The sequence below is a fragment of the Musca autumnalis genome, unplaced genomic scaffold, assembly GCF_047663935.1.
Source record: "Musca autumnalis isolate F117 unplaced genomic scaffold, ASM4766393v1 scaffold_1, whole genome shotgun sequence".
NCBI classification, from domain to species: domain Eukaryota; kingdom Metazoa; phylum Arthropoda; class Insecta; order Diptera; family Muscidae; genus Musca; species Musca autumnalis.
Window position 1 is genome coordinate 291,587,330 of NW_027411644.1, and position 25,427 is coordinate 291,612,756.

The 25,427-nt window shown below is 35.1% G+C and overlaps 1 protein-coding gene across 4 annotated transcripts in view; it reads left to right on the plus strand.

Moving 5' to 3' along the window:
* Positions 1–24,472, plus strand: part of LOC141389698 (uncharacterized) — a 98,218-nt gene extending 73,746 nt beyond the window's left edge. For all 4 annotated transcript variants that reach the window (XM_073961612.1, XM_073961610.1, XM_073961611.1 and 1 more), the window contains exons 3-7: positions 18,224–18,339; positions 18,413–19,174; positions 19,239–19,317; positions 19,384–19,489; positions 23,873–24,472. In XM_073961612.1, the coding sequence (XP_073817713.1) occupies positions 18,224–18,339; positions 18,413–19,174; positions 19,239–19,317; positions 19,384–19,489; positions 23,873–23,942 (1,133 nt within the window). In that variant the 3' untranslated portion in view covers positions 23,943–24,472. The remainder of the gene's footprint in view (positions 1–18,223; positions 18,340–18,412; positions 19,175–19,238; positions 19,318–19,383; positions 19,490–23,872) is intronic.
* The last annotated feature ends 955 nt before the right edge of the window (positions 24,473–25,427 follow it).

The window sequence follows — 25,427 nt, forward strand, 5'->3', positions numbered from 1 at the left end:
GAACCGTTTTATAGGCAAGAATATCCATTCTCCCACAAAGTAATCTCTTTATAACGAATTTTCTCTATAACGTTGTAATTCTTCGTCCGCAACAAATACATTATAGAGATGGTAGACTATATTTTTATTTTGTTGGCTAGTGCCCATGATTACTATTACGAGTATTATCATTTTTTATATTATTTAACAAACGTCACAATGCTATTTATAATGATGTACTATTTTATTATAAACAAAACAAAAACATAGCTTATTTATTTTTCAAGTTAATAATTGTTAATTAAACAGAAAAACTTGCATACACTCATAAATAGTTGACGGAGAAAAAAATACATACTTCAAATTGTTTACATTTTTCGAGGAATTTTAATTCTCAGTTGTGGTTTTTCTAACGACATACAGACATGCACACATTTTCCTACACCACAAATCACCTTAATAATCAGGCACCTATGAATGCATTGGTGACGTTTACCCTTTATAACTATTTAGGTGTTTTTAACGTTTTGATTGATATTCTTAAAAATAAAAAAACGTAAAACTTTTTGACGCCCTACATTCTTGATAAATATGTATGTGCTTGCTTGCTGGCGTTTTGATTATCACAGTCCGATTTGTGTTTGCCGTTAGAGTGGTTTTCTCTAATGTTTCCGCCGAGTCGTTTGGCGTTTGTCTCTTCAATGTCTGTCCATTTGTCCATACATTCATCCATCTATCTATCGGTTGATGACTAATGTCATTTATTTCATTGATAATTATTTTACAACTCGATTTTTATTTGCTCTCCTTACTTCAATATGTGCGACATACACTCGAACAGCCGAAAGAGAATCAACAAACTCTCTAGACAACAGCACAAGTTTTGAACTGAACATGTGCCGATATCGTGTTCACTCGTTTTTCACTTAACAATCAAAATTGCAAAACACAAACAAAAAACCGCTTAAAAATTTCATGTGAAATTTAATTCGCCACCAACTAACTGAACTGACTGACTAAGCGTTTACACGCTTTCGAAAGATGCATTGGAAAATTTAAACTCGGATTTGAAGAAGTGGATTAATAACATGTGGGGATTCACAAATGACAAAGAAAGTAAAGAAGAAGAAGAGGAAAAAGTAATGTGAAAGTGATGTTGGCTGCATTAAAACAAAATGAATCATTTGAGGAAATGAGTTATTATTGCGAATCAACATAAGGGTTTAAAGTACATTAAATTAAAATAAAAAAGAATCAGTCGAGTTTACCGATAGCTAACACCCTCAGCCTATAAATACACAAAAACAATAACAGAAGTGGTAGACCCAAATGTACAGATTCCTAATTTTAAAAGTAAATAGCATTTTCGTAGGCGAAAAGAGACATTTTAAATGTTTGCATCGAATATTTTTAGGCCCTTGTTTAGGCTGCCAAAATTGGAAAGGAGAATATCTTTGGCCCAACAGTCGGGAAATTCAGTCTCCACAGTGAAACATCTGACAATGGTATGAGGCTGATAGACTTTGCAGCTGCAAGAAACATGGTAGTTAGCAGTACCAGATTTAATCATCTCGATATTCATAAGGACACCTGGCTGTCTCCAGATTAGAAAACAAGAAATCAAATTGATCACATTGTGATAGATGGAAGACATGCATCAAGCGTGTTGGATGTACGATCGTTCCGAAGCGCAAACATTGATTCGGACCACCTTGTTGCAGCAAAGGTACGTATCAAAAGTACGAACAGACACAACACGAAAGTTAGACATCGGTAAGCTGCAATCACAACAGATAGCCACAGCATATTCCACTCAACTAGCCCAATTGCTTAATCAAAGCACTCCTCATCCCGATAACATATCAGAGCAATGGCAAATCATTGCCCACTCCATGCAAACAGCCGCAAAATCCATACTTGGATACCAGAAACCTCCACCAAGGAATCCATGGTATGATCAGGAGTGTCGTGCTGCCACCGAAGAGAAAAATGCGGCATATAGGGCTACTTTACAATCCGTAGCAACGCGTAGCGCACGAGAGAGATACAGGGCAAAAAGGAGAGAGGAGAAACGTCTTTTCCGCAGGAAAAAGAGAGAGATGAAAAGCGGGAGTGTGAAAAAATCGAGATGTACAAGAGCCAGAGTGAAGTCCGAAAATTCTACCAAAGAGTCAAACATCAAACTGATGGCATTGGTACAGGCACATCCTCCTGTAGAGACCAGCAAGGTAATTTGGTAACTGATACAGATAGGGTGCTCAGGATATGGAAAGAACATTTTTCCAAACTGTTGGTGTCCAATAGTAGCGAAGACGACGAAGATACCACAGATCCAATCCCAGAATATGGTATTGAATGTATAACGCCCAGCCAAGATGAGGTAAAGGCAGCAATAAATCGGCTGAAGAATAATAAGGCAGCAGGAGCCGATGGCTTACCAGCCGAGCTGTTCAAAACCGGAGGCGACACGCTGATAAGGTGTATTCATCAGCTAGTTAGCACCATCTTGCAGGAAGAACGAGTACCCGACGATTGGAACCTGAGTATCCTGTGCGCCGTCCACAAGAAGGGAGATAAGACTGTATGCTCTAACTATAGGGGCATAAGTCTACTCCCTATTGCCTACAAGATCGTGTCAGGGATATTGTGCGAACGACTAAAGCCGATGGTCAACGAGATAATTGGACCATATCAATGCGGCTTTAGACCTGGCAAGTCCACCATTGACCAGATATTTACCCTGCGGCAAATCCTGGAGAAGACCCAAGAGATGCAGATCGACACCTACCACCTTTTTGTCGATTATGAAGCAGCCTTCGACAGCCGGCTGCGTTCAAAGGTATTCCAAGCCATGTCTGAATTTGGTATCCCCGCAAAGCTCATCCGGCTTTGTAAAATGACTTTAACTGACACGAGGTCCTCAGTTAAAATAGGAAAGAACCTCTCCGAAGAGTTTGGTACCAAAAGAGGTTTCAGACAAGGAGACAGCCTTTCGTGTGATCCTGCTGGAAAAGGTTATACGAGAGGCAAACGTCAAAAGAAGTGGCATAATCTACACCAATAGTCACATGTAACTTGCTTATGCTGATGATATAGACATCATGGGCCGATCAGTAAAAGAAGTAACTGATACCTTTATGAAGGTCGAAGGAGAATCTGCTAAAGTGGGTCTGGCGGTAAACGGTGAGAAGACCAAGTTGATGATGTCGACGCGCAATGTGTCTATTGAGCTTGGACCGACTGTGGAAGTTGGTTCCTATAGTAGTAAAGACGACATCAGTTGTGAAATAAAATGGAGAATTGTATTGGCCAACAGATGCTCCTTTGGTTTAAGTAAGCAGTTTAAAAACAAAGCCACATCTCGTCAAACAAAAATAACGCTCTACAAAACACTGCTACTACCCGTGCTGATGTATGGCTCCGAAGCCTGGGTACTTGCGCAAGCAGACATGGCAGTGCTTGGTGTGTTTGAGACAAAAATTCTTCGAAAGATCTACGGACCAATCAGCGTTGACGGTGAATATCGACGTCGCATGAACAACGAGCTGTATCTGCTATACAACGACATCAATATTGTTAAACGTATCGAGATGCAGCGATTGCGTTGGCTAGGCCATATCATAAGAATGAGCGATGACGAACCCTCTAAAAAGGCGTATAAACATCGACCGCTTGGCGGTGCACGCAGAATTGGCAGGCCAAGGAATAGATGGCGCAAACAAGTGGATGATGAGTTTAAAATGCGCGGTATTCCAGAGTGCGAAGCAACAAATAGAGAGAATTGGAGATCTTTTCTTACTTCGTCATATGGAACAAATGTTCTGTAATGGGCCAGCTAAGTAAGTAAGTTGTAGGCTGGTATCATAAAGAGTGGACCTAATTATTCCACTGACAGGAACATTCAGCACAGTATACACAAAAAGAACACACATTATCCTTCTTATATTGCAAGAATACCACTTGTGCGAGGTTTTTCGAACACTCCGGCGGTCATTATCGAGGGAAGTGGTCCTCATTCCTTCCTTAAAAAATCGTTTATTGGTCTGATGGTTCATGAATATTCCTTAAAAATTCCACGTTTTTTGGTCTGATGGTCAATGACAAAATATTCCTTAAAAACCCAAGTATATTGGTCTGAAGGTCCATGAAAAAATATTCCTTAAAAAATCCAAGTGTTTTGGCCTGATGTTCCAAGAAAAAATATTCCTTAAAAAATCCACGTTTTTGGTCATGAAAAAATATTCCTTAAAAAATCCACGTTTTTGGTCATGAAAAAATATTCCTTAAAAAATCCACGTTTTTGGTCATGAAAAAATATTCCTTAAAAAATCCACGTTTTTGGTCATGAAAAAATATTCCTTAAAAAATCCACGTTTTTGGTCATGAAAAAATATTCCTTAAAAAATCCACGTTTTTGGTCATGAAAAAATATTCCTTAAAAAATCCACGTTTTTGGTCATGAAAAAATATTCCTTAAAAAATCCACGTTTTTGATCATGAAAAAATATTCCTTAAAAAATCCACGTTTTTGGTCATGAAAAAATATTCCTTAAAAAATCCACGTTTTTGGTCATGAAAAAATATTCCTTAAAAAATCCACGTTTTTGGTCATGAAAAAATATTCCTTAAAAAATCCACGTTTTTGGTCATGAAAAAATATTCCTTAAAAAATCCACGTTTTTGGTCATGAAAAAATATTCCTTAAAAAATCCACGTTTTTTGGTCATGAAAAAATATTCCTTAAAAAATCCACGGTTTTGGTCATGAAAAATATTCCTTAAAAAATCCACGATTTTGGTCATAAAAAATATTCCTTAAAAAATCCACGTTTTTGGTCATGAAAAAATATTCCTTAAAAAATCCACATTTTTGGTCACGAAAAAATATTCCTTAAAAAATCCACGTTTATTGGTCTGGAAAAATATTCCTTAAAAAATCCACGTTTATTGGTCTGGAAAAAATATTCCTTAAAAAATCCACGTTTATTGGTCTGGAAAAAATATTCCTTAAAAAATCCACGTTTATTGGTCTGGAAAAAATATTCCTTAAAAAATCCAGGTTTATTGGTCTGGAAAAAATATTCCTTAAAAAATCCACGTTTATTGGTCTGGAAAAAATATTCCTTAAAAAATCCACGTTTATTGGTCTGGAAAAAATATTCCTTAAAAAATCCACGTTTATTGGTCTGGAAAAAATATTCCTTAAAAAATCCACGTCTATTGGTCTGGAAAAAATATTCCTTAAAAAATCCACGTCTATGGTCTGGAAAAAATATTCCTTAAAAAAATCCACGTCTATGGCCTGGAAAAAATATTCCTTAAAAAATCCACGTCTATGGTCTGGAAAAAATATTCCTTAAAAAATCCACTTCTATGGTCTGGAAAAAATTTTCCTTAAAAAATCCACGTCTATGGTCTGGAAAAAATATTCCTTAAAAAATCCACGTCTATGGTCTGGAAAAAATATTCCTTAAAAATCCACGTCTAAGGTCTGGAAAAAATATTCCTTAAAAAATCCACGTCTATGGTCTGGAAAAAATATTTCTTAAAAAATCCACGTCTATGGTCTGGAAAAAATATTTCTTAAAAAATCCACGTCTATGGTCTGGAAAAAATATTCATTAAAAACTCCACGTCTATGGTCTGGAAAAAATATTCCTTAAAAAATCCACGTCTATTGGTCTGGAAAAAATATTTTTAAAAAATCCACGTCTATTGGTCTGGAAAAAATATTCCTTAAAAAATCCACGTTTTTGGTCATGAAAAAATATTCCTTAAAAATCTACGTTTTTGGTCATAAAAAAATATTCCTTAAAAAATCCACGTTTTTGGTCATGAAAAAATATTCCTTAAAAAATCCACGTCTATGGTCTGGAAAAAATATTCCTTAAAAAATCCACGTCTATGGTCTGGAAAAAATATTCCTTAAAAAATCCACGTCTATGGTCTGGAAAAAATATTCCTTAAAAAATCCACGTCTATGGTCTGGAAAAAATATTCCTTAAAAAATCCACGTCTATGGTCTGGAAAAAATATTCCTTAAAAAATCCACGTCTATGGTCTGGAAAAAATATTCCTTAAAAAATCCACGTCTATGGTCTGGAAAAAATATTCCTTAAAAAATCCACGTCTATGGTCTGGAAAAAATATTCCTTAAAAAATCCACGTCTATGGTCTGGAAAAAATATTCCTTAAAAAATCCACGTCTATGGTCTGAAAAAAATATTCCTTAAAAAATCCACGTCTATGGTCTGGAAAAAATATTCCTTAAAAAATCCACGTCTATGGTCTGAAAAAAATATTCCTTAAAAAATCCACGTCTATGGTCTGGAAAAAATATTTCTTAAAACATCCACGTCTATGGTCTGGAAAAAATATTCCTTAAAAAATCCACGTCTATGGTCTGGAAAAAATATTCCTTAAAACATCCACGTCTATGGTCTGGAAAAAATATTCCTTAAAACATCCACGTCTATGGTCTGGAAAAAATATTCCTTAAAAAATCCACGTCTATGGTCTGGAAAAAATATTCCTTAAAAAATCCACGTCTATGGTCTGGAAAAAATATTCCTTAAAAAATCCACGTCTATGGTCTGGAAAAAATATTCCTTAAAAAATCCACGTCTATGGTCTGGAAAAAATATTCCTTAAAAAATCCACGTCTATGGTCTGGAAAAAATATTCCTTAAAAAATCCACGTCTATGGTCTGGAAAAAATATTCCTTAAAAAATCCACGTCTATGGTCTGGAAAAAATATTCCTTAAAAAATCCACGTCTATGGTCTGGAAAAAATATTCCTTAAAAAATCCAAGTCTATGGTCTGGAAAAAATATTCCTTAAAAAATCCACGTTTATTGGTATGGAAAAAATATTCCTTAAAAAATCCACGTTTATTGGTCTGGAAAAAATATTCCTTAAAAAATCCACGTTTATTGGTCTGGAAAAAATATTCCTTAAAAAATCCACGTCTATTGGTCTGGAAAAAATATTCCTTAAAAAATCCACGTTTATTGGTCTGGAAAAAATATTCCTTAAAAAATCCACGTTTATTGGTCTGGAAAAAATATTCCTTAAAAAATCCACGTTTATTGGTCTGGAAAAAATATTCCTTAAAAAATCCACGTTTATTTGTCTGGAAAAAATATTCCTTAAAAAATCCACGTTTATTGGTCTGGAAAAAATATTCCTTAAAAAATCCACGTTTATTGGTCTGGAAAAAATATTCCTTAAAAAATCCACGTTTATTGGTCTGGAAAAAATATTCCTTAAAAAATCCACGTTTATTGGTCTGGAAAAAATATTCCTTACAAAATCCACGTTTATTGGTCTGGAAAAAATATTCCTTAAAAATCCACGTTTATTGGTCTGGAAAAAATATTCCTTAAAAAATCCACGTTTATTGGTCTGGAAAAAATATTCCTTAAAAAATCCACGTTTATTGGTCTGGAAAAAATATTCCTTAAAAAATCCACGTTTATTGGTCTGGAAAAAATATTCCTTAAAAAATCCACGTTTATTGGTCTGGAAAAAATATTCCTTAAAAAATCCACGTTTATTGGTCTGGAAAAAATATTCCTTAAAAAATCCACGTTTATTGGTCTGGAAAAAATATTCCTTAAAAAATCCACGTTTATTGGTCTGGAAAAAATATTCCTTAAAAAATCCACGTTTATTGGTCTGGAAAAAATATTCCTTAAAAAATCCACGTTTATTGGTCTGGAAAAAATATTCCTTAAAAAATCCACGTTTATTGGTCTGGAAAAAATATTCCTTAAAAAATCCACGTTTATTGGTCTGGAAAAAATATTCCTTAAAAAATCCACGTTTATTGGTCTGGAAAAAATATTCCTTAAAAAATCCACGTTTATTGGTCTGGAAAAAATATTCCTTAAAAAATCCACGTTTATTGGTCTGGAAAAAATATTCCTTAAAAAATCCACGTTTATTGGTCTGGAAAAAATATTCCTTAAAAAATCCACGTTTATTGGTCTGGAAAAAATATTCCTTAAAAAATCCACGTTTATTGGTCTGGAAAAAATATTCCTTAAAAAATCCACGTTTATTGGTCTGGAAAAAATATTCCTTAAAAAATCCACGTTTATTGGTCTGGAAAAAATATTCCTTAAAAAATCCACGTTTATTGGTCTGGAAAAAATATTCCTTAAAAAATCCACGTTTATTGGTCTGGAAAAAATATTCCTTAAAAAATCCACGTTTATTGGTCTGGAAAAAATATTCCTTAAAAAATCCACGTTTATTGGTCTGGAAAAAATATTCCTTAAAAAATCCACGTTTATTGGTCTGGAAAAAATATTCCTTAAAAAATCCACGTTTATTGGTCTGGAAAAAATATTCCTTAAAAAATCCACGTTTATTGGTCTGGAAAAAATATTCCTTAAAAAATACACGTTTATTGGTCTGGAAAAAATATTGCTTAAAAAATCCACGTTTATTGGTCTGATGGTCATAATAGTCGCCACGAGGTCAACCTGCTACAAAACAAAATAAAAATCACAAAAAATCAAAAAAATCACTTTTGCGACAAATTTTGAAAATTTGTGTGGGAGGTACCCGAGGGAGTGGACAGATATGGCTCATCTTCGAAACTGACCTAAGTTTAGACCAAATTGGTTGCTATCTTCGAGAGTTATCGTACGCATCAGCCAATCAATCGATTCAAAATTGTCTGAAACTGATTTGGTTCAAACATACTTGGGCCCCGAAACCATTATTTCGATGAGACACCTTTTTGATCGTATCATAGTGTTTATTTCCTCATTAGCCTAAACGCAATGGATAAGAGTTCAAAAAAATTAATTCGCAATTATTCATTAAATTCCAATTAAAAACAAGACATTACTCAAATATCAATTAAAGACAATTAATCACCGACATATTAAAACAAATATTTATATTTATTTTAATTTCCTCATTTTCTCTCATTGTCTTGAAAATAATAATAATAATTACCATCTGTTTAAAAGCCAGCAGCTGTTAAAACCAACCTCGGCTTTTAAGCAAGTTAATTGCAAATGTCAATAAACTCGAAAAAATATTTTTAAAATTTGTTTTAACAAAATCCGTTAAAATAAATGTTGTTATTATGACACATAAAATTGAAATAATTTAAGCGTGGTAATAATTTTGAAAAATTAGGAGGAAGGATGAAAATTAGTACCGTTTACCATTTGCCGATAGATATTCATTCACTTATAACCTTATAACTAATCTCCTTATACCTATTAAACCTTGAAACAAGTTTTAACATTCAATGCAACTTCAATGGCATTTCACCATTCAAAGAATTGTAACAAGAACAACAAACAATACAATCAACAGGTGGAACAAAACAAAATGCAATAAGTGCCAAGTGTTCCTCTTGTGTAGCCAGTCAGCCGGCAGCATTCGTCACTAAGCAGTTTGTTTGGTTAATACAACCAACACCAACGTCCATTCATATCAAGGAAACTACTATTACAGCAACAGGTAGCGAGTTTTAAATGCCTAGTAACAGTAGATGGATCTATTGACATTTGTACATATGTATGTATGTATGTATGTATAGATGAAGATTTGTTTGCATGTACAGAAAACCCCCACACCAAAGCAACTTAATGTCAAATAGTCAATTGTCAGTCACTGCCCAGCAGAACACTTGTTGCGAATTCCAGAAAATCTTCATAATCACGAGTTGATACTCTGCTACAGCAACAGCTGTTCAGTAGAAGATAATGATGCTGCCCTGATAATCACTTCCAATTGCAATGATGATGTATTTCCACAATTACTCTTTTCGATGAAACGAACAATAAAGATTAGATAAAATGTTGTTTTTGTTCTTTTTTTTCTTAAGTTCAAATATAGGAAATAGGCCAAGATTATCTCAGTGATAATTTGAGATAATAATCATGGGTAGAAGCATCTTTGTGCAAGGAGGTAAAGGACAAATTCTTGAAATAGGTATGACGCATTATAAATATATTCTAGAAAATATTTTTTTGGATAAATAGTCGAGAGACAAATATAATAGTTATGACATTTTTGTAATAAAAACAGATTCCTAGTGGAAACAAATTATTCGCAAAGATGATAAAATAAGATAATAGAGGTCTGGGATACTAATACCAACCCACCAAAAACATGGTTCTAACCAAAGTCAATTACAGAATTTTTAAAAATTTTACAGAACATTTATCCTATAAGCCAAACGAAAAGTAGATTTCCAAACCCTCCAATCGTTTACTTTGATATTACGTTCTTGGATTGTTGTTTCCACTACACCATTTTCAACTGTAATTCAGAAAATACCAGTTGTAATTCAGACAGTTTATTTGAAATCCAGATGTTTTATTTGTAATTCAGACATTGTATTTGGAATTCAGATATTCCATTTGAATTTCAGAAATTGTATTTGAAATTCGGAAATCGTCAATTTAAATTCAGAAATTCCATTTTAAATTCAGATAATTCATTTAAATTTCAGAAAATTTCAATTGAAATTCATATATTCCATTTGAAATTCAGATATTCCATTTGAAATTCAGAATATTTCAATTGAAATTCGGAGTTTCCACTTTAAATTCAGAAAATATCAGTTGAAATTCAGAATATCCATTTTAAATTCAGAACACGTCAATTGAAATTCAGAAAATTTCATTTATAATTCAGAATACTAATAACAAATTAAAATTAACCTGGCACTAGGGCAGTGCAAATTCTCCCAACGTCCAGAGGTCCAAATGTTCATCTCATTGGAGCAATAGGCGCGTGCGGCATAATAAAAATGGATCGACGCCGTGGAGCATTTAGAGGAAACGATGCAAAAGAGTGGGTCCAGTCGGTTTTGTCCAAATGGGTGGAAATGGGGAACCAATTGTCGGAACTCGTTCTTGTTGTGGATAACGCTCCATGTCACAATAGACTGGAGGAAATATTTTTGCAGTCCCCAGCGTCTCTTTTACGATTAGCGCCTTATTCTCCTCAATTAAACCCAATCGAAATTATATGGGGTAAAATAAAAACTTATGTTAAAGGGAATTTGGCCATTCCAACCGTGACACCAACAAACATCGGTCAGCAGAGGTTGCAATATTTGGAATCTGTAATAGACGAAGCTTTGTTAACTATTAGTGTCGGCGACTGCAGTCGAGCCATTCAACACTCCTCAACATTCCACGAAGAAGCCCTATCTCTGGAAGATATACCGGTGGGACGATAGATTATTTTACATTTGTTTTGAACTGTTAATACTATGTATTTACATAGTATATTGATTATATGCGTTGTATTGTCATTGTTATTCATTCTTAATTTTCCGCCATTTTATTTACAATCCTATCAACACTTTAGTCGTTCGCTGTTTTTCTTGTTAATGTAAATAAAACTCAATACATTATTAAAATATGTTTAATAAATTATTTTCTGAATTTCAATTGAAAATTTCTGAATTTCAATTGCAATATTCTGAATTTCAAATGGAATTTCTGAATTACAAATGAAAAATCTGAATTTCAATTGACGTGTTCTGAATTTGAAATGGAATATCTGAATTTTAAATGGAATTCCTGAATTTCAAATGGAAATTCGTAATTTCAATAGAAAAATTCTGAATATCAAATGGAAATTCCGAATTTCAAATGGAATATCTGAATTTCAATTGCAATATTCTGAATTTCAAATGAAATTTCTGAATTTCAAATGGAAAATCTGAAATTCAAATGAAGTATTCTGAATTTGAAACGGAATATCTGAATTACAAATATAATGTCTGAATTACAAATAAAACATCTGAATTTCAAATAAAATGTCTGAATTACAACTGGTATTTTCTGAATTACAGTTGAAAATGGTGTAGTTTACTGCATTGGAGTCTTTGGCTTCGAAAAGCTTATTTTCATAGGCGCATTTTCATCCATTGTCATGCATGGATTCCGGAAAATTCACAGTACCACAACAGCATTACGCGCCATATCCATATCTTGATATGTGTCAGTTGAGAACTGAACCAGAACAGGCCTTGCGACTGAACAGAATCAATCGTCGCTTGCTTTGCTTGCTTCCCCAAATGTCAAATTATAAAGGAATGCCAGAGCCTCTTTGCAAATCCGCCTGCGTTCCCCTTTAGGAGGCTGTGGCATTCCTTTATAATTTGACATTTGGGAAAAAAGCAAAGCAAGCGACGATTGATTTTGTTCTGGCCATATGGCTCGTGACCTATTGGAGGGATTCGATACCGTCAACCATGTCAGGCTGTTCGATGGCTCCAGCCATGTATGACACGTTGGATAATCAATTATATGAGAAATTCAGAAATAATAAGTCGAAGAACCGTAAAGTGAAACAGGGAGTTCCCCAAGGCGTGGTGATATTTTCGTAACTGTTTAACCTCTACATTTCTGAAATTCCACACTCTACAGATGACATATGTACATATATCTGAGGAATATGAATATGTCCACCGCTAATTCATTGAACATAAAGGTCGATGATGCCCTGATTCCGACCACTAACTACCCGGAGATATTGGCTGTATAGTTCGGCAGCATGTTTAAGTCGTCCGTACAATCCACAGCTATTTGCGACAAGATCAGAAGTAGGAACAAGGTTTTCAAGTCGATGACCTGCACTTGGAGTGCTGACAAATACGCCAGTGTCCCATCTTTATGAGGAGATGAAGATTTTGGCGGTGCATAAGCACAATAGGGATTTGTCCATGCAGTACCTGTTTGGTGTTACGACCGTTAGCATCCCTGGCACGATAAAGTGGACAGGTTTTCCATACTCAGGCACTTCATGAGAGATCTTCATGGTCTGGAGAGAGGTCCAAAGGGCAAATCTAGTTCCAAATCGTTCTAAATAGTTCCGACACCGATACTTAGCTCCACACCGATATTTAAATAAATCTTTCAATTCAGCGTTCTTTTGTGTATTCACGTGTTTTCATAGTTCTGATGTTCGGTGTTGATACATAAACAAAATCTCGTTCTTTGGTGGATGAACTAGGTAGTAACGGTACTAACCACCTCTAATGAACGAGAATATCAAGATCAACGAACCTATCAGACAGACTTGAATAGCAATCATGCTAATGCAGTTGCACAGGCCTTACAAAAATACAATGTGAATGCCCTACTCGGAGACCATCCTCCATCCATCGCAGCAGAAAAACTGCAGCTGCTAAGGCAAATACGAATTCTTTATTGTTCTCTAAAAAAGATTAAAAAATCCACGTAAATTGTCCTGTAAAAAAATCCACGTTTATTGTTCTCTAAAAATATTAAAAAAAAAAAGTTATTATCCTCTAAAAATATTAACAAGTAAAAAAGTATCAGTCGGCTTCACCGACAGAAATATACCCTCAGCCTTTGTATATTGAAACATTTTTTCCCAAAAAACGTATGTATTTAGGGGGTTTTAAAAATTTTGGGCGTTTGAACCGGCAAAAATGTTGATTAGGATTAAAGATCAAAAGTTTTGCGGAGGAGATACTAAAAAGAATGGATCTCCAGCCACTACTCAAGAAGTATGGACTTGCCCCTGAAAAAACTTTTACCATCGTAATTGAGGCAGCGGATGCAAGTAGCTTCAACAAAAATCAAAGTGATTCCATATTAGGTCTTAAAGGGAACTTATCCGAGGTACCTGAAGGAGTGGACCGATATGGCTTATCTTCGAACATAAACTATGTTTCGACAAAATATTACTTAGGCCAAATTTTGGATCGAATCGGCAGATATTTTTGAACTTTTGTGGGGGAGGTACCGGAAGGAGTGGACCGATATAGCCCATCTTCTAACTTAAACTAAGTTTGGGCAAAATATTACGAGAGCCAAAATTTGAACCGAATCGGTTCATCCGTTCGAGAGTTATCGTGCGCTCCAGCCAGACAGACAGACAGACGGACGGACATTGCTCAATCGACTCTAAATTGTCTGAAAGACATTTCGTCCAAACATACTTGGGGTCTAAAACCATTATTTCGATGAGGCACATTTTGCCCGTATGAAAGTGTATATACCCTCGTTACCATAAATGCTGAGGGTATAAAAAATCCATGTTTATTGTCCTTTAAAAATATTAAAAATTCATGTTTATTGCCCTCTAAAAATATTTAAAAAAATCCACGTTTATTGTCCTCTAAAAATATTTAAAACCCCAACTTTTATTGTCCTCTAAAAATATTTTAAAGAAAACCAACTTTTATTGTCCTCTAAAAATATTAAACAAGTAAGAAAAGCATTAAGTTCGGTCGGGCCGAACTTTTTATACCCTCCACCACAAATTTCAGCCATTTCGGTGTATTAATGTAGCCACAACCTTCAAAATACCGAAAATCGGGAGGTACCGTTCTATGGGGTCTATATGAAGGCATGGAACGATACCGACAAAGTTCTGGGGGAAAGTTTTATACGCCTAAAGAAAACAAAAAAACCCAAATTCCAGTCATCTCGGTGTTATAATCAGGCTAAAACCATCAAAATATCGAAAATCGGGAGATATCGTATTATGGGGGGCTATATCAACACGTGGACCTATATAAACATTTTATGGTAGAAATGTTTCTTAGTCTCTGGAAACACAAAATACAAAGTTACAACCGATTCTTTGGTCAAATGGGGCGTTGGGGGCTATACCAAAACGTGGACCTATATAACCCAACTTTGGTAGGAATGTTTTCTGGCCTCTGAAGACACAAAGTACCAAATTAGAACCAATTCGGTGGTAAAATGGGACAAATATCTTAAAATTTCCTTAAAACTACGACGCGTCACGCGTCATTTTGTATGGGTGCTATACGAAAGCGTGGACATACATAGCCCGCTTTCAATACCAAAAGTCCTACGTACATATCGACACCTCCAAATAATAGTATGCTAAGTCTGAAAAGTGAGTATTGCAGGAGAAGCTCTCAAAGTTTACAGTTTTCTTTGACTTTCACTACTATTCTGAGTAAACATTTGTTTATAACTTCTGTTCGGATTGACCGATCATTACCAAAATTTGACAGAATTTAAGTTAAAGGACGTAAAATGTAAAAATGTAAAGAACTTGAAAACATGCTATGTCGACTTAGCATACTATTGTTTGGAGGCGTCGATATAATATATTTTCCCAAAATTTCATCAACCGTTCGGACGCTAGAGTGATTTCCACAGACGGACAGACGGACGGACATGGCTATATCGATGTAGAATTGCACGCTGATCAAGAATATATATACTTTGTGGGGTCTACAATGATTATTTCGAGTAGTTACAAACGGAGCGACAAACTTAATGTACCCCCATCCTATGGTGGAGGGTATAAAAAAACACGTTATTGTCCTCTAAAAACAATGTGCACAATTTTTTATGTTAACATGTGCAAACAATTTGAGCCGAGGATTTTTTGAAAGTACAAACCTAATCGACAAAAACCCTAGTTGGGTTTTGTTGCGTCAGATTCAGCTTGGATTTTATGGCCCCATATAAACATGGTTAAATATTTACTTTGTAAAGCAATTCTGGGCTATATCTCTCAAACCTAAGTGAATCTTCATCTCACCTCTGAAGCAAATTTGTAGATAAAGGCAAGAATAAAATGTTTGTATAAAAACTGAACTCAAAAAACTACATTTGTTGACTCAAATTTTATAAAATACATATCAAAAATTTCCATAAGTTGTATACATTTCGCACCTTTGAAGATACCAAAACCATAATTTTTTTATATTTTCTTTTGGAGAAATATTCCCTGGACGGTATTACACAACTCTTCACGTTGTTTTCAATATATTTTTCAACGATGATTATTAATAAATATGTCAATAATAAGGTGAAATACGAAATGCGAGAATAAACTGTTGGTGTGAACTGTGTTTGAAGTAGAGTTGTACTTTTTAGCTCCTTTAGCTGATCGCTCTTTTTAGTTCAGCTCTTTTCAACGAACTAGGTCGCTCTTTTAGTTCAGTAGTTCAATCGCACGTCGAAAAGCTCTCGTCAGTCAGCTCTCTTTTTGTTTTATCGTTCACCGGCACTGACTCGTCCGCTTGCAAGTTCGTTCATTTGTATACCGAAAAGGAACAAACAACAGGAGAATATTTTGAAGAACTCAGCAACGAAAATAGCTTTGGTGTGACTAAAAAACAAATATGGAATTTTAAAAACTTTAAATTAGCAATTATTTAAGTTTAAATATAAATGAAACTATTAAAATTACGATGAATAAAGTTGTGTGTACATATGCGTATAAAAAACAAAATGTAAACAAAAATATTACCTGTACAAAGTCATCAGTTAATTCTGACGACGGCGTCACATTATGGTATGTGAACGACGTGCTGGATCGTTCGTTCTTTAATCGTTCCTTCTTTGTTCGTTATTTTATCTCTCGGTCGGTGCTCAGTGAACTACTGAACTATAATGAACTATATCGACTGATCTAGTTTGTACGCTCTTTTCAATGAATCGTTCAGTTGAACTAGTTCGTTCGTGAACTATACAACTCTAGTTTGAAGTACCTGTTGTAAAAGATATGATGCAAAACACCGCTGAAACAACATGAAGTAATGCTTGGTTTACATTTACGAAATCCACTCGATTTCAACTGTCAAATCCATAGGTTAAACGTCAAATGAAATCCAGATGAGATTTCATTTGTCGTTTAACCTATGGATTTGACAGTTGAAATCGAGTGGATTTCGTAAATGTAAACTTAGCATAAGCATTTTAGAGTTTCAGAACGTTCTGAAGAATTGCGGATAACTTTATTTGGAAGATTTTTGTGAAAGGTTACTTGGTTCCACTACCAATATTATAGCTGATACTGACCAGAATACGTAAAATTTTCTATATTTTATCGATTTTGATGCCCTAGATGGAGTTTTTCTTATGTGGTCTCTTTTTTAAATAAAGGACCGATAAATCCAAGAAAACTGTAGTTTTACTACTAGCGTTTTGGTAGTCTCGATATGTGCTATCAAAAAATACATACTAGAAGTTGTTTGCATTTTCAGTGTTGCATAGTGAAATATTAAAAAAAAAAACACCTTTATTGTCCTCTAAAAACATTAAAAAATCAAGTTTTCTGTCCCCTCTAAAAATATTATAATAAAATATATGTATGTTTTTGTTGGTAAGAGAGGTTTACTTACACAACACCTCCTAAACCTATTACTAATAACGCTCTTATCGGTGAACGAATGTTCACCGAGACTCTTTCCTCAGATCCTCTGAACTGCCCAATAGAACTCAGATATGCTTCCCCGAATAAACAATAATTTCTAGTAGCTTAACAAAAGCTCTTTAAAACCCTATAATTTGTTACAGCCATTGTTTTTGCCATAAACTGGAATTTGTTAATTGTGAAAAATTGATTTGTTGCTATGTAATTTGCCAACAAAATATGCACCAGCCCCAGTAACTACAGACATGTAGGTGAATTCCAATTTGAAGTTAAGTTCATTACAATTTTTTACTAAGCCAATTACATTGAATGCTTGAAATTTACACGATCTAATTGTTTTTGTTCATGGATTGTTATGTGCGCGTGTTACCAGGTTACCAAGTTTAATTTATTTATTATTCATGAATTGAAAAAAATGTAAACTTTAATAATTTTTTATAATTAGTAATTGCAATTTGATGATAATTTTATTAGTCGACCATTGCAACAATGCATTCATGATTTTTTTATTAATGAATGAATGAATAAATGTTGTAAAAAAAGCAATATTTATGTTTTTGCAAAGGTTGAAAAGCTCTCCAACCTAACCGCAAGGTCGTTTTTAATTACGCTTCGTAGTTTTTTTCTACCCTTCCTATATACTGCAAAAGCCGCATTAATCAATCATTGAATTATTATAAATTAATTAAAGGTTATTATTTTTTTTTCACTACTAAGAAAATGCATCAGCAACAATCCAAAGTGTAAATTACATTTCGTTGTATTTAATTTATAAAATAATGGAAAATGGGGTTTATTTTTTTTTTGTTATGCGGTATTTTCGTATCATCGAGTAGTCATCACAACACTTATCATTTTAACCACTCAACTTTAATTACTGCTAAAAGTGGAACTTTTGTAAATCTGCTTTCTTTTTAGTTTCTTGTATCACGTTACGGTAAATGTGATATGGACTTGGTAATAACCACAAAATAAATTTACCGGGAATTCTATTTATACACAAAATTGCATGATTTTTTTTATTTTAAATTATAATTACATACAACAACATAAATTTATATTTCATTTTCTTTTATTGCAGGCACCGAAGAATGTCCAGTAAGATCAGTTGTCACACGAGTTGGTCATCAGCTACACAAAGCCCTCACAGAAAAAGGCTTGGCACTTTTGGTCAATCATGGCATCTGTGATGAAAAGGTAAAGTGTAAATCTTTCTTATAAATTTGCGACAACTTTTTTTACTTAACTTTCTTCCCTTTCCCTTTTCCAGCTTAAAACAGCCTGGGACCATCTGGACGACTTCGTAGATCTACCGGACGATGTCAAACAACACTACATACGCACCGGTGATGACAATCACGGTTATGTTAGTCCCGGAGTAGAACGTTTTGATGGCAAAACTCCTGAATTGCGCCATGCTTTCAACATTTGCACACTTAACTCTAAAAATCTGCCCGAAGAACCATTACCAGGCTTTGCCGATCACATATCGGTGTTGGCAGAGGATTTCAAAGCTTTGGCCCGTTTCATTCTGCAAGCATTGGCAATATCACTCGATATACCACAAACATTTTTCCTGGAAAAACATTCACACATGTTGTCGGGAGATCATGATAACGAGACCACCCTACGCCTGCTCTACTATCCACCAGTTGTGGAAGATGATGAAAGTAGTAAAAATCAATATGTTAAAGGACGTTGTAAATACAGTTATCAACGTTGTGCTTCAATGCAACCTGACTTTCGTCCTGAATATGATCCCCGCGAGGACTACAATGACGTGGATGGCGTCGGTAGTGATAATAATAAAAATATGACAGAACGACATTTACCGAATGGGGCGGTAATACGTTGTGGTGCCCATACAGATTATGGTACATTTACTCTATTGTCTCAGGATTCAGAAGGTGGTTTGGAAGTCCAACTGCCAGGCAGTGAAAAATGGCATAGAGTTGGTCATCTGCCGGGTGCAATTTTGGTAAATTGTGGTGAAATTCTATCGATATGGACACAAAATAAATATGCAGCTCTGGTAAGAAGAAATAAGAATTTAAATCATTACATTAGGTTTTTAATCGGTTTTTTTTTTATTTTAGCCTCACCGTGTTGTTGTGCCCGAACAAGAGCATTTACGTTCCCGCGGTCGTCATTCAATAGCCTTCTTCTGTCATCCTGGTAAGTTTGTTGGAATTGGATTTTTAAACTTTATAGTAAAATATGTTTCTTTGTTCGATTTTCTAGATAACATGACAATGATATCGCCAAATGATTTGCCTCTACCCGCCGAAAATCAAGATGCCATTAACAAAAAGCCCCGCAAGAAATCATTTAAGGCTGCAAAAGAAAAGTAAGTGGAATATATATGTAGTTTTTGTGGAAACTACATAGTATATATGTCGTTTTTGTGGAAACTACATACCATGTCGAAAATTCCAATTCAGGAGACCCAAAAATAATAGCTGCTAAATTTACACACTGTTCATGTATGTCGACCGAAAGGTTTCTTGCGCTTCGGAAGTGGAAAAAAATCATTTTCTGTTCATGTAAAAACCTTCGAAACAAAAATCTATGCGACCGACAAGCCCTACGAAATAACACGTAAACGTACACTTTTCCATTGTATTTTTGTTTATGTATTTCTTAAGGACTGTCTCTTATAGAAAGAGAATGTCAAAATCACTCACTTGCTTTGTAGCTGCCGAGTAGAACGTAAACTCGCGAAGAACACCGAAAATCTTAAAACAAATTTATGCAACACATTCTTGAAACAAAATAAAAATTTTACAGATACGTTTCAATGGCGCTTTCATTCATTATTTTGAAGAAATCAATAAAATAAAATAATTCAAAATACCGACACATTTTATTTTTCAAACAAAACAAATCACACATATTCCAATGTTTGTATGTATATGTGGATTTTGTTTTCATTTCTCATTTGGCTCTCATTTATGGAACATAATTGTACAAATGTACATTCAAATTAGTAGTATTTCGCATAGGATACGTAACGGCAGTCGCACGATAGTTTGCGAAATACATGAACGCATTTTTAGACGGAAGCGAGTGACTGCTTTCCTTTCGTACAGGTTTCCGTGCGACATACATGAACAGGCGGTTAGTCAATTTTTGTATTTCTTATGAATACATAGGGTATATGTATACTAGGGTGACCCCAGTTTTTTAGCCACAACAGTGAACCGGTATTTTTTCATCGATTTGAAAATAATAGAAAATACTATGGGTTATCGTTAACCGATCTTCATTAATTTTTGTAGAAATCGTTTTTAACCACAACAATAAACTGGTAAAATTTGTTCATCGATTGGACCATAATACAAACTATTTTGGAAACAAATATCGCTCGGTTTCATATATAAGGTTTTAAATGGAAAAAATTAGGGGAAAGTGTTCCGATTTTTTTTTTTTTTGGCTCGCTCTTATGTATACGCTATCAGAAATGTGCCTCATTAAAATAATTGTTTTAGACCCCACCAAAGACCAAATACGTATTTACACATTTTAAATTCGATCTAGATGGGTAACATCCCAGCAAACACAATGTCGGACGTCCGAGGCGTCTACTCAAAGTCGGAAGTTTTTTCCGAACTCTGTCCGGTTAGTCTGACAAACTTTTTTCCTTTCTCTCTCTCTCTGAACTTAAGAGGGTTTACATATATGTAACCGGATTTAATAATCCCACTGGGTTTCAAATGTTAATTCCATTGTGCGTAAGTCAAATAAATCGTCATAAAGAAGGTTACCCCAATAAAAAGCTATACTATAAACAGGCTATAGTTTTAACATTTTTAAATAATGTGCCGTTTCCACGGTACGTCCTTCGTGCTCTATTCGTTGTTCGACCCATAACTACGAATTAATTACTTATTCCCCATACAAAATTCTGAGAATGAACGATGATTTTTCTACGTTGTTCAAGTAGAAATACTCTCCGAACAACGATATAATATGTCCCATCTCTAACAAATGAGAGCATTTATCGAAATAAATTCATTATGACAGACAAAATACAAAATTAAAAAATGTAGGGCTTTTTTAGAAAAAACTTATGGATTTAGGGGGTTTTCAAAATTTTGGGCGTATGAACAAACAAAAGTTTGGATAGGATTAAACCACAAAAATTTGCGGGGATATCGATAGAAAGGGCTTTTTTATCACACTAGCCTACGAAAACCATAATATCGCTGTAAACAGGGCCACTAGGAAAACCTTCGGTAAAAATGTCCTAAGGATCCTCGAACAGACCCTTAACCACACAAAAAATGTTGAACATTTGTGTGGATGGCACCACAATGATTGGACAGATACCCACTACCTTCGAATTTCATCTTATATTCGAAGAAATATTACAATATCCAAAGTGTGGACGAACGCAGTATTGGGTTCGAGCTCTCCAGCCACTACATATGGTGCCATAGGGGTTTTTTACAACTTTCGGGCTGTTGTCTCAAGAAGTATGGACTTGCCCCTAAAACTGTCGTAATTGAGGCAGCGAATGCAAGTTGCTTCAACAAAAATCAAAGTGATTCGCGAGAGCAGGTCTTAAAGTGAATTTATCCAAAATTTTGTATGAGAGGCACCCGAAGGAGTGAACAAATATAGTCAATATTCGAACCTGATCTATATCTGGTAGATATATTAGGATGTGTAAAGTATGGACCAAATCGGTCACTCCCATCAAGAGTTATCGTGCTCACAATTTTTTCGAATATTTTAGAACTTTTGTGGGGGTGGTGCCTGAAGGAGTGGACCGATATGGCTTATCTTCGAACTTAAACTAAGTTTGAACAAAATATTACGAAGATCACATTTTGGACCGAAACGGCAGATCCGTTCGAGAGTTATCTTGCCCTCCAACCACTACACACGGTGTCATAGGGGTTTTTTGCACCTTTCAGGCTATTTTCTCAGGAAGTTTGGACTTGTCCCTGATGAAACTTATATCGTCGTATGGGGGGCAGTGAATACACATTGCGACAACAAAAATCAAAGCGATTCGAGAGCAGGTCCTAAACTGAACTTTTCCGAAATTTTGTGTGGGAGGTACCCGAAGGAGTGTACCGATTGAGTCCATATTGGAACCTCATCTATGTCTGGTAGAAATTTCACGATGTGCAAAGTACGGACCAAATCGGTTAATTCCTTCAAGAGTTATCGTGCGCACAAATTTTCCGAACTTTTGTGGGGGAAGTACCGAAAGGAGTGGACAGATATAATCCATCTTCGAACTTAAACTAAATTTGGACAAAATATTACGAAAGCCAAATTTTGGACCGAATCGGTTGATCCGTTCGAGAGTTATCGTGCGCTCCAGGCAGACAGACAGACGGAAGGACGGACATGGCTAAGTCAACTCCAAATTGTCTGAAACACATTTCGTCCAAACATACTTGTGGTCTAAAACCATTATTTCAATGAGGCACATTTTGCCCGTATGAAAGTGTATATACCCTCGTTAGCATAAATGCTGAGGGTATAAAAATCAAATACAAAACTGAAATACATGTATTTTGTTTTTTTAAAAGCACGCGCAACACGCAAAGTTATAGGTTTTGGCCATTAAGGAAATATTTTTCATTTAATGTCGGAATGTCGGATAATAAACCAGAAATTCATACGATGGTTCAGCAGTAGTGGAATTTTCTAACTCTTTTTTTTAATTTACCGACAAAGATCGGTAAAATTAAAACCCAAAATTACGAATGAAAAGTATCAATAAAAGTTGACAACACTGTTGTTATCGGTAGGAATTAGCAACAAATTTATTTTAGTTGTTAACTTACCGACAAATTTCCTTAATTACCGAAAGTAGAAGCATTTTAATTTGTTCTAATTTTGTTTTTCGACCTTCTAATTTGTTTATTTATTTTGTTAAGACTTTGTCTTATCGGTCTTTGAGGTCCTTAATGTGTCGGTAACTCGAAAAATAGATTACATAATTCCACTACAGAATTCGGACCGAATTCGTTCGGTAAACTCGAATGTTTCTTCAGACTTTTGGACCGAATTCGGTCCGAACTCTGATATTTCTTCCGATTTTGGTTTGCTGGGATATTAACAGTCGAACGGTTGTTGTTGTCGTTGTTGTAAGAGCATATGGTATGTGTGCGTGTTCGTTTAGCTACTTAATCGGGCTCTGGTTCTATCTCCAGGTCTAGGAATGTGGCCGCTTCGATGTGTTGTAACCACAAAGCTACTGCAGTCAGTAAAGTAGGTTTGGTAGGGCAGTTGGAAAGGTGTAGTGTATCGTGCGGACCTGCATCGCATGCTGAACAGATGTTATGCTCGGTGTCATCAATCCATGTCTTATAGGAATTAACACGACTCCACAATCCCGGACGTGGAAACGTCAGTTGTTTTGTATTCGTACATGAAACTAGGGGTTCGTAGATCGAGTTCCCCATTTCATAAAATTACTCTAGTTTGAAACTCGATCTAAGAACCCCTAGTTTCATGCGCGAATACAAAGCAACTGACGTTTCGGAAGTCAGCTAAGGTTAACCCCGACAAAAAGCTGTAATGTGTATTGCGTTTAAGCTCAAGCGATATGATTCGTTTCAATGTTTAATGTTTCAGGAAGTATCAAGAGGTTTAAAAAGGTCTTTCCTAATTTGTCCCGTTAGACTATGAAATCTCCAAACATTCTTTTCATATTGATTTATTTACCTATTTTATTTATTTATTTACCTATTTTTTTGTTTAATTTCAGAGTTTACAATGCCTATCAGTTGATACAGAAACGTTTTCGTGATACATATACCACCGGTTCGTCGCATTGATAGCCAGCCAAGCAACCAACTAACAAAGGCATCAGCAAAAAACAAACACTAATAGATGGACCCTAATGTCCGCAAAGGTGGTCCTTAAAGTCATTTAAAACGTGTATTTTTAAGTTAATCATTCAAATTCATTCATTTTTTGTAAACAACAACTAAACAAGTAATGCAAAAAGCAAAAATAAGTGATTATTATTTTTTATTATAAATTAAATATTTTATTTTAATATTCCACTGTCCCTCCCCGCCTGTCCACTTTTTAATGTCAGTGTTCTCTTAATTTTTATTTTAACATTTTTTTTTAATTATACAAACTTTACCCCAACCCAATACACAGCAATACATTAAACAAAATGTATGTATTAGGTCTATACAATATACTATGTATGTATGTATTCCGCTCCCATTGTTTAGAAGTATATATGTATCAAAAATAAGACTTAAAATTGTAAAATGTATTTAAATTCCATTCTACGTTTAAACATTGGGAAACTTATACATAAAATAAAGAAAAACAAAACAAATGAATAAAATTTGGTTTTATTTATGTAAAGAGAAAGTATTAAGGTTTGTATAGTTTTAAGTCCATATTTACATTAGACAATGCAAAATCCATACTTGGATACCAGAGACCTCACCCAAGGAATCCATTGTATGATCAGGAGTGTCGTGCTGCCACCGAAGAGAAAAATGCGGCATATAGGGCTACTTTAGAATCCGTAGCAACGCGTAGCGCACGAGTGTGAAAAAATCGAGATGTACAGGAGCCAGAATGAAGTCCGAAAATCCTTCCAAAGAGTCAAGCATCAAACTGATGGCTTTGGTACAGGCACATCCTCCTGTAGATACCAGCAAGGTAATTTGGTAACTGATACAGATAGTGTACTCAGGATATGGAAAGAAAATTTTTCAAAACTGTTGGTATCCAATAGCATCGAAGACGACGAAGAAACCACAGTCCCAATCCCAGAAGATGGTATTGAATGTATACCGCCCAGCCAAGATGAGGTAAAGACAGCAATAAATCGGCTGAAGAAAAATGAGGCAGCAGGAGCCGATGGCTTACCAGCCGAGCTGTTCAAAACCGGAGGCGGCGACACGCTGATAAGGTCTATACATCAGCTAGTTAGGACCATCTGGCAGGAAGAACGAGTACCCGACGATTGGAACCTGAGTATCCTGTCAGGGATCGTGTCAGGGATTTTACCTATGGTCAACGAGATAATTGGAACATACCAATGCGGCTTTAGACCTGGCAAGTCCACCAATGACCAGATATTTACCCTGCGGCAAATCCTGGAGAAGACCCAAGAGATGCAGATCCGCCCCGACCACCTTTTTGTCGATTATAAAGCAGCCTTCGACAGCCCGCTGCGTTCAAAGGTATTCCAAGCCATGTCTGAATTTGGTATCCCCGCAAAGCTCATCCGGCTTTGTAAAACGACTTTAACTGACACGAGGTCCTCATTTAAAATAGGAAAGAACCTC